Source organism: Oncorhynchus gorbuscha, linkage group LG22 (assembly GCF_021184085.1).
Source record: "Oncorhynchus gorbuscha isolate QuinsamMale2020 ecotype Even-year linkage group LG22, OgorEven_v1.0, whole genome shotgun sequence".
Taxonomy (NCBI): Eukaryota; Metazoa; Chordata; class Actinopteri; order Salmoniformes; family Salmonidae; genus Oncorhynchus; species Oncorhynchus gorbuscha.
Window position 1 is genome coordinate 32,267,587 of NC_060194.1, and position 10,932 is coordinate 32,278,518.

The 10,932-nt window shown below is 43.4% G+C and overlaps 1 protein-coding gene across 5 annotated transcripts in view; it reads right to left on the reverse strand.

Annotated features, from left to right (window-relative positions):
• LOC124009222 (nectin-4-like) overlaps positions 1–9,451 on the reverse strand; it is a 34,799-nt gene extending 25,348 nt beyond the window's left edge. The window contains exons 1-6 of one of the 5 annotated variants that reach the window (XM_046320794.1): positions 7,121–9,447; positions 6,866–6,984; positions 4,950–5,144; positions 4,605–4,772; positions 4,081–4,359; positions 3,876–3,993 (exon numbers count right to left, since the gene is read on the reverse strand). In XM_046320794.1, the coding sequence (XP_046176750.1) occupies positions 3,876–3,993; positions 4,081–4,359; positions 4,605–4,772; positions 4,950–5,144; positions 6,866–6,935 (830 nt within the window). In that variant the 5' untranslated portion in view covers positions 6,936–6,984; positions 7,121–9,447. Of the gene's footprint in view, positions 1–3,875; positions 3,994–4,080; positions 4,360–4,604; positions 4,773–4,949; positions 5,148–6,865 lie in introns of all 5 variants that reach the window. The other 4 variants (XM_046320792.1, XM_046320795.1, XM_046320793.1 and 1 more) reach the window with 4 other exon arrangements.
• Between the last annotated feature and the right edge of the window lie 1,481 nt (positions 9,452–10,932).

Sequence of the window (10,932 nt, forward strand, 5' to 3'; positions counted from 1 at the left end):
TCAGTGACTTTCAACATGGCACCATCATAGGATGCCACCTTCCCAACAAGTCAATTTGTAAAATGTATGCCCTGCCAGAGCTGCTGTAAATACTGTTATTGTGAAGTGGAAAGGTCTAGGAGCAACAACGGCTTGCCGGGAAGTGGTAGGTCACACACGCTCACAGGACGGGTCCGCAGAGTGCCGAAGCGCATAGCACTTAAAAAGTTGTCTGTCCATGACTGGCCTGCACAGAGCCCTGACCTCAGCCCCATCAAACACCTTTGGGATGAATTGGAACACCTACTGCGAGCCAGGCCTACAAACCTGACTCAGTTACACCATCTCTGTCAGGAGGAATGGGCCAAAATTCACCCACCTTATTGTGGGAAGCTTGTGGAAGGCTACCCAAAACATGTGACCCAAGTTAAACAACTTAAAGGCAATGCTATCATGTGGTCCTTCTGTAGCTCAGTTGGTAGAGCATGGCGCTTGTAACGCCAGGGTAGTGGGTTCGATCCCCGGGACCACCCATACGTAGAATGTATGCACACATGACTAAGTCGCTTTGGATAAAAGCGTCTGATAAATGGCATATATTATTATTATATTAAATACTAATTGAGTGTATGTAAACTTCTGAACCACTGGGAATGTGATGAAACAAATAACAGCTGAAATAAATCATTCTCTGTAATATTATTCTGACATTTCACATTCTTAAAATAAAGTGGTGATCCTAACTGGCCTAAGACAGGGAATTTTACAAGGATTAAATGTCAGGAGTTTTGAAAACTGAATTTAATTGTATTTGGCTAAGGTGCATGTAAACTTCCAACTTCAACTATGTGTGTGTGTGTGTGTGTGTGTGTGTATATGAGCGTACTTACAGTGCATTCGGAAAGTATTCAGAGCCCTTCACTTTTTTCCACATTTTGTTGCGTTACAGTCTTATTCTAAAATGTTGTTTTTATCTACACACAATTCCCCATAATGACAAGGCAAAAAACTGAAATATCACATTTATGCAACTATTCAGATCCTTTACTCAGTACTTTGTTGAAGCACCTTTGGCAGTGATTAAATCAAAATCAAATTGATTTATATAGCCCTTCGTATATCAGCTGATATCTCAAAGTGCTGTACAGAAATCCAGCCTAAAACCCCAAACAGCAAGCAATGCAGGTGTTGAAGCACGATTACAGCGTAGTCTTCTTGGGTATGAAGCCACAAGCCTGGCACGCCTGTTTTTGATGAGTTTCTACCATTCTTCTCTGCAGATCCTCTCAAGATCGGTCAGCTTGGATGGGGAGTGTCGCTCCACAGCTATTTTTAGGTCTCTCCAGAGATGTTCGATCGGGTTCAAGTCCAGGTTCTGGCTGGGCCACTCAAGGACATTCAGAGACTTGTCCCAAAACCACTCCTGCATTGTTTTGGCTGTGTGCTTAGGGTCGTTGTCTTGTTGGATGGTGAACCGTCGCCCCAGTATGAGGTCCTGAGCACTCTGGATCAGGTTTTCATCAAGGATCTCTGTACTTTTCTCTGTTCATCTTTCCCTCGATCCTGGACTAGTCTCCCAGTCCTTGCCGTTGGAAAACATTCCCACAGCATGATTCTGCCACCATTATACTTCACTGTAGGGATCGCATTGGCCAGCTGATGAGCGGTGCCTGGTTTCCTCCAGATGTGACGCCTGGCATTCACGCCAAAGAGTTCAATCTTGGTTTCATCAGACCAGAGAATCTTGTTTCTCATGGTCTGACAGTCCATTAGGTGCCTTTTGGCAAGCTCCAAGCAGGCCGTCATGTGCATTTTACTGAGCAGTGGCTTCCGTCTGGCCACTCTACCATAAAGGCCTGATTGGTGGAGAACTGCAGAGATGGTTGTCCTTCTGAAATGTTCTCCCATCTCCACAGAGGAACTCTAGAGCTCTGTCAGAGTGACCATTAGGTTCTTGGTCATCTCCCTGACAAAGGTCTTTCTCCCCCGATTGCTCCATTTGGCTGGGCAGCCAGCTCTAGGAAGAGTCTTGATGGTTCCAAACTTCATCCATTTAAGAATGACGGACGCCACTTTGTTCTTGGGGACCTTCAATGCTGCAGAAATGTTTTAGTACCCTTCCCCAGAGCTGTGCCGAGACACAATCCTGTCTTGGAGATCTACGGACAATTCCTTTGGCCAAAATACCAGCAACAGTGTGTGAAAACCTTGTGAAGACTTACAGAATACATTTGACCTCTCATTGCCAACAAAGGGTATAACAAATTGAGAAACTTTTGTTATTGACCAAATACTTATTTTCCACAATAATTTGCAAATAAATTCATTAAAAATCCTACAATGTGATTTTCTGGATATTTTTGCTCATTTTGTCTGTCATAGTTGAAGTGTACCTATGATGAAAATTACAGGCCTCATCTTTTTAAGTGGGAGAACTTGCACAATTGGTGGCTGACTAAATACTTTTTTGCCCCACTGTATATATACATACACACACACATTTGCTAACATTTTTTTTAAACAAACTTTTTTATTATGGGGCATTGTGTGTAGATTAAGGGGGAAAAATATTCAATCAATTTTAGAATAAGGCTGTAACGTAACAAAATGTGGAAAAAGTGAAGGGGTCTGAATACTTTCGGAATGCACTGTATGACTAATGGAATAGCAGACTCACTACATGAAACAACGGCTATGTTCATGAAGGCAGATGTGTATTGATCAACCCTGTCCAATACAATTCAAAAGTTCTAAGTCTATTTATGAAAACATTTTTAAGGCCTTTTGTTCAGCAAGACATTACCAGAATATAAACCTCTGAAGGGAATGTCAACTAAGCTACGCAGAAGTAGCCTATAATTACATCCAAACAATAGGTCAGTGTGCATTGGTGAGGTGTTTTAGCTAAATACATTTGTTACATCAGAGTTACCACAAAAGGGAAACCAGCAATTTGCCTTCATCTGTAAAACCAGTTTAATTACTGCTCCTATTGATCTGAATAGACAAATGCCGCTTGGCTTGGTATGAGCCAACTACTATATGAAGGAAGACTAAGAGGCCCCTGAATAAGCTCAGACGTCCCAGGAACTATAATAGAGAGGCAGTTTCTGATCCCACCAGGAACTAGGTCCACTGAGAGGGCTCAAGTTGCCCATGTTTCACTGTGCCAGCCAGGCTGCCATTTTACTGCTCAGCCCAACAAGGGGCTTCTCACATTTCTCTTCTTACTCACTCAGCCCCACCTTATAACCAATCCTTTATAATGGAATCAAAGCCAGAGATTACATCTGACACTGAATACATGTTTGACAATAATTATACTGATAGGGTTTATTTTCATTCAAATGCATTAAGGTTTTAGAAACATGCCATACATGTGATACTCTATAGACAGTACATTTAGAGCAATTTCGGAAAAGTATCTCTTCAATTATTTTTAACTTCTGTGGAAACTGACGCACGATTTGTTAGCATGCTGCAATAGTGAGTATTTAATTGTGTGTGCTGTCATTATTGTAATGCTCGGAGAAGAATCTTTAATTACATGCAGACCCTGTGTTTTACAGTGTATTAGAGTGATATTTAAAGTGAGGCACTATGATTAAGTGCTTAAGGGGCGTCTCCAGAGCTTCCTCCCTCCATGGCTCCCTCCCCTCCCTGGCTCGCTCACTCGTGTGAAAATGTATCCCTTCCAATCGGTTTTCTAATTCTGTAACTCAACAATGTATTTATTCCATATTGAAAGAACAAAGAGAAAGACACCTTCCTCTAGTTGACACTTTATCGTGCATGTGTGTGCGTTTCTCTTGCAAATATTTGAATAGTACATTTTATAGTGCAAAGTGTTACATTACGCAAATAATGACAGACAGAAACAGTCAGACAGGTAATACCTGGTCCAGGTGAAGCTCTGTGGTTTGGGGTTTCCTCCAGTCTCACACTTGAGTTCAGCTCCCTTCAGTCCCATGTACCAGTTTCCATTATAGCCAGTGACAGCTGCATCTGGGGGAACTGTCAACATAAACTTGGTCACTTTAATCCAAGCATGGCCATTTAATTAGACTATCCCACCACAGTGACAGCTGAGGGTAAACTCACATTGCACCACCAGGCGGTTACTGATCCTCCGGGGTTGCTCCAGAGCAGGGTGCCAGACGAGGCAGTCCAGCCGCATGCCGTTCATACTCCTCAGGGGGTGCAGGGAGAAGTGGGTGGACACGGCCCCGCCCTCGGAGCTGCGGGTCTGGTTCTGACCAGGGAGATCCGTATCCCAGGTCAGTCGAGGTGGAGGACGGGCCACGGAGCGGCAGGAGGCAGCTATGCGGAAGGACTGGCCCTCCTCCAGAACCACTGGGTCCAGAGAGGAGATTGGTAGGGCTGGGGGGGAAGGGAGGTAGAGGGGCAGGGCCAGGCTATATGAGATTCCATGTTGTGCAGGTAAATTGAGAGTGTAAGTAAGGCTTTGGTCAGCCAGAACAGATATTTCCTTCAGTGGTTGACTCCAACTAATCAAGTCAAATGTGGGGTTATTAACAGGAAATGACTATGATGAGTATAACAATGAATATAGTCACATGGTTTACAACTATGATAAAGAGGATGGTGAAAGTAATTAGTCTTACTCCACACAGTGAGTGACAGCTGCCTCTCAAAGTTCCCATAGGGGAATGTGCTGATGTGACAGGTGTATTTCCCCTCATAAGACTCCTCCGTGTTCATGATGAGCAGGGCAGAGTCCACTGTGGGGCTACTGCTCTCAAACCTCACTCTCCCAGAGTATCGCCCAAACTCTGACAGACATAAGACAGAGAGACAAACAGAGAGACAAAGACAGATTTATTCCTGGTAAACATTACAATCCTTGCAGACAAATGCAAGAAAACAACATTATGATTATAGTGATTGAGTGACTAAGTGGTTAAGATGTGGGTCTACTCTGTGAGTTTGTGAGGGCATGATGCACCAACCTGTGTGTCCCTCTGTGAGGTGGGCAGTGATGATTTGTTCCTTGGTGCCATCAGGTAGCTCCTTGAACCAGCTGACCTGAACAACCTGCTCCTCCTCCTGAACTTGAAACTGACAGGGCAGCCGCGTCTCAACCTCCGTCAAGGAACGCAAGGAGAAGGATGGAGGAGGCTCCACAAACCCACCCCTCACACACACTGCTGTATGAGAGAGAGAGGTGTGTGTGTGTGTGCGTTAGAGAAAGCAAAACAGGGTGAGTGACGGTGTGGAGAAAGAGTAATGCATCATCACTATAACAAACAAGGAAACGCAAACATTGCCCTTTGAAGTGTTGAGGTGGGTATAGACTGTCTGTAGTTAATGATTCCTTCACTCATTAATGATTACACCTGCAGTTAAAAGACCATGGCACATACATGTAACTGCCAAAATAAAGAAAACACCAACATACTGTAATGTGTTAATAGGGCGTTGGCCCAACACAAACTGCCAGAACAGCTTCAATGCACCCTGGCATAGATTCTACAAGTGTCTGGAACTCGACACCCTTCTTCCACGAGAAAATCTATATCATGTTTTGTTGATGGTGGTGGAGTCGCAGTCTCAAGGGACACTCCAGAATCTCCCACAAGTGTTCAATTGGGTTGAGATTTGGTGACCGACACACACACACACACACACACACACACACACACACACACACACACACACACACACACACACACACACACACACACACACACACACACACACACACACACACCCTTCTAACCCCCTATTTGTATTTATTATGGATCCCCTGACAGAGTACTCTTCCTGGGGTCCAGAAAAATTAAGGCAGATTATACTATTTTAAAAACATTACAATACATTCATAGACTGTGTGCCCTCAGGCCCCTATTCCACGACCCTGTGCTACTTTGAGCCCATTCTTTGAAAGTCACTGAGATCTTAAGGCTCCAGAATGGCGCAGCGGTCTGCTAGAGGTGTCATTACAGACCCTGGTTTGATCCTGGGCTGTATCACAACCGGCCGTGATCGGTAGTCCCATAGGGCAGTGCATAATTGTCTCCTCATCATCTGGGGTTAGGGGAGGGTTTTGCCGGGGGAGGCCGTCAATGTAAAATAAACATTTGTTCTTAACTGACTCGTCTCGTTAAATAAATATACATCTCTTCTTCTAGCCATGGTAGCCAAAATAATAGGCAACTTGATTAATTAACTCAGGAACCACACCTGTGGAAGCACCAGCTTTCAATATATTTTGTCTCTCTCATTTATCCAAGTGTTTCCTTTATTTTGGCATGTTACCTGTATACGAGTCATTCCGTTCATTTCAACCACACAAGAACAAGGACACAGACACACAGAGGAATGCAAACAAACTCACACACAGGCTCACACTTATTTCTAGTGAACACAAAAAGGGACTTGTTGTGACCTATTTGACAAACGGGAGAAACAGACAGGCGCACACAGGGCCTCAGACGGAGGTCGTTAGTGCCACAAAGCTGTGTTACTTGCTTTTCCTGTTCATGGCATTCATTGACCTTTATCACACCTCAGTTTGGCAGTTATGCTAAGGCCTATATTAAAACACTAACAGAGTGCACCACACAGGAAGCTTACTTTTAAACACAGGTATAGACCTACACATGCTACAAAAATGTGTTAGTTGAAACACTCACTACTAATCAAAACAAAAAGATAACAGCAGGGAAGTAGCCTGCACTTTGTTTTCCAAAGAATGTTACCCTGGTGCATTTCTATGATGCCGATCCGTACTTGTCACCACTCCCTTTCCTTATAGTGTCAAGTATGCAACAAACATACATACCCAGATATACACCATACAAATTGGGCTTCACATTTGTATTTTTTTAAAGAAAAAAATCAAATAAACATTCCCAAATCTTACCAAATGCCCATAGCACCAACCACGCTGTGCCCCACTGGCTCTGGCCCCGGCCCCGGACAGGTAACTCCATCCCTTGATTCAGTGGCACTCCCAATATCAATCTTAGGGAGTTCCAAAATCTATCCAAGTTGAACAACAAGCTTCAAAATGGTATGAAATAATGCATTTTCGTAATCTCATTATTATTAAAAACATGAGAGTAAAGTGTTGCCATTGGAGTAGCCTATTTGGAGAAACATTTGTAGACAAGCTTACGGCGGTGGACTGTGCGTCAGGTATTCGTGTCTCTTCGTAGGTCTTGCCAATCAAACCAAAGCTGCTCGATTTATTTACAGTAGCACACAAATTGTGTACACATTTTCTACAGTATAACTACATTCCAAATATTCAGTAACAAGAAAAGGTCCCAACTTTTCGGTTTACTTTTCAAACATTTATTTCGCTCACTCTCCAGGTATTCGTAGTCCGTAAGCCTACCTGACGCACGAGGTAAAATGTTAATTCCAACTCGAACAGTTGCAAAACACCAGACAATCGGGTAACACTTCTTGCTCTACAACATCGGAAAATAATTCGATTAAGTCATTAGCCTACACAAGACTAACATTCTTCTGTGAAATGTCTCGAATTTACACTTTGCTCAAGCTTTTGCATTCCATTGTTGAATACATATTTTACTGCCTGCGTCTCTCTCCACCCCCTAATTATCATACAACGTAAAGTAGCCTCCTTTTTTGTCTTTTAAGTCTGACCATACAACAGTGAATTATTTTATTTGACACAATGCAATGCACAATACTGTACACAACATTTATAAGTGGTCTATTCTCAAATGGCTCTAGTCGTATTTAAATCTAAACGTATTTGGCCATATTAATGGAAATTACTATTGAATCAGATAAAATCTCATTTCAATAAGTAACGTTGACGTCTAATTGGTCCCTTTCACTCTTACCGAGGTCTACAGTCATATATTGGCCCGGAATTGTAGATGTTTTGTTTGATATTAATTATGGGTATTCACAAGGGGGCGGCAGGTAGCCTAGTGGTTAGAGCGTTGGACTAGTAACCGAAAGGTTGCAAGATCGAATCTGTTGTTCTGCCCAAGGCAGTTAACCCACTGTTAACCCACTGTTCCCTGAAAATAAGAAAGGATGCTGTTGTTACAAAAATACATGATATAAGGTCTACATTTGTCATTCCTGTTTCAGACCAAGACCATTTTGAAAAAGTGAACATACATGTATTTTACTACCAGGACTAGAATGTTATTGTGCTTTTGGTCTTGTGAGTTCATGTTACTGTGGAGATTAAATCTTGCATATTGCCGTTTCTCTATTATTTTATTTATATATTTTTTGATTTGAACCTTTATTTAACTATTGAAGTGGTTATTGTTTTGAATTTGTTTTGAATACAGTTCCATGACCAGTTATTTGTGTATGTAAATAATGGTGTTGCATGAGATATTGTAGACTTTGAGACACCTGAGCCTCATTTCCAATGAGGATGTACTCCAGTGTTTTACCCAAAAGTCTCAGACTTATCTGTTTCTATCTACCTGGGCCAGCACCCGTATCTCACTGGGCCATGGCTCTGTCGGACCAGCTCTATCTTGGATCCAAGGAAAGGCTCTGTGTACTTTTCAGCACCATTTACATAACAATGGCTAACTATAAACTTCAATACCTTCAACCAGAGGTTGTTGATTCGGCTCGCCACAACTATTGATGGAAACAATAACATAAAAAGGGAATTTCACCTTGGCTCTGCCACGGCATACAGCCATTACTATATTAACATTATTACGTTTTTATCATAAACACAATTATCCAAACCACAAGCTAATACTAGCACATTTTCATTTCAGTGGTAGAATCGGGAAATTTCAACTTCCCGTGTATGTAACAGATGTGAAACGGCTAGCTAGTTAATGGTGGTGCACGCTAAATAGCGTTTCAATCGGTGACGTCACTTGCTCTGAGACCTTGAAGTAGTGGTTCCCCTTGCTCTGCAAGGGCCGCTGCTTTTGTGGAGCGATGGGTAACGATGCTTCGTGTGTGACTGTTGTTGATGTGTGCAGAGGCTCCGTGGTCCGCGCCCGGGTATGGTCTAAAGATATACTGTTACATGTATTCATCTGCTCATAGTCAACCACAAAGTCCGGCATTCAAATGCAGATAACGCCCGCTAAGGTAGATGGGGCGTGCCCAGAAACTTGAGCGATACCAATGTGTACTTCAAACGAACACACAGCAATCTCAGAACTTCTGTATGCAAGATTTCTTTGGACAATATTTGTTTTTCACTGTCATCATACCTGTGTGGTGTTCTGTGCCTGGCTGTGCTAATTACAAACAAGCATGAAAACATGTTATCTTTCAACATTCTATCTACCAGAGATTTACCACAATTCTGCCAGTGGCTTGCATCTATCAAGAATGATGCTGCTTGCGGTGACTAAAGATTATCAGAGGGATTTTCAGGCTGAACTGATGGGGAATCCATTTCGACGACAGCTGAGAAGCTCTCCCTCGCCCTCCATTTGGTAAATCCAATCACAACTCTATCCTCCTGATTCCTGCTTACAAGAAAAAATGTAAGCAGGAAGCACCAGTGACTCGGTCTATAAAAAAATGGTCAGATGAAGCAGATGCTAAACTCGTCTGTGTTTTTCTATCACAGACTGGAACATGTTCCGGGATTCTTCCGATGACATTGAGGAATATACCACATCAGTCACTGGCTTTATCAATAAATGCATTGAGGACGTCATCCCCACAGTGACTTTATGTACATACCCCAACCAGAAGCCATAGATTACAGGCAACATTCGCACTGAGCTAAAGGGTAGAGCTGTCGCTTTCAAGGTGCGGGACTCTAACCCGGAAGCTTACAAGAAATCCCGCTAAGCCCTGCAACGAACCATCAAACAGGCAAAGGGTCAATACAGGTCTAAGATTGAATCATACTACACCGGCTCCGACGCTCGTCGGATGTGGCAGGGCTTGCAAACTATTACAGACTCAGACTACAAAGGGAAGCACAGCCACTAGCTGCCCAGTGACACGAGCCAACCAAACAAGCTAAATCACTTCTACGCTCGCTTCGATGCAAGCAACACTGAGGCATGCATGAGAGCATCAGCTGTTCCGGACGACTGTGTGATCATGCTCTCCGTAGCCGACGTGAGTAAGACCTTTAAACAGGTCAACATTCACAAGGCTGCGGGGCCAGATGGATTACCAGGACGTGTGCTCCGGGCATGTGCTGACCAATTGGCAGGTGTCTTCGCTGACATTTTCAACATGTCCCTGATTGAGTCTGTAATACCAACATGCTTCAAGCAGAACACCATAATCCCTGTGCCCGAGAACACAAAGGCAACCTGCCTAAATGACTACAGACCTGTGGAACTCACGTCCGCAGCCATGAAGTGCTTTGAAAGGTTGGTAATGGCTCACATCAACACCATGTGAGCCATGACCAGCCTTTCACAGCACTTCACGGCTACAGTCGTGAATGCTACAGGTCGTAGTCATTTAGGCAGGTTACTGTAGTGTTCTTGGGCACAGGGACTATGGTGGTCTGCTTGAAACATGTTGGTATTACAGACTCAGTCCGGGAGAGGTTGAAAATGTCAGTGAAGACACTTGCCAGTTGGTCAGCACATGCTCGGAGTACACGTCCTGGTAATCCGTCTGGCCCTGCAACCTTGTGAATGTTGACCTGTTTAACGGTCTTACTCACATTGGCTACACAGAGCGTGATCACACAGTCGTCCGGAACAGCTGAAGATCTCATGCATGCTTCAGTGTTGCTTCCCTCGAAGCGAGCGTAGAAGTGATTTAGCTTGTCTGGTAGGCTTGTGTCACTGAGAAGCTCACTGCTGTGCTTCCCTTTGTAGTCTGTAATAGTTTTCAAGCCCTGAAACATCCGATGATCATCGGACCTGATGTAGTACGATTCAATTATAGTGTCATGTTTGTCATTTATTATCATGTCTTGTCCCTGTGCTCCCCATTCTATTCGTTTCCCTCTGCTGGTCTTATTAGGTTCTTTCCCTC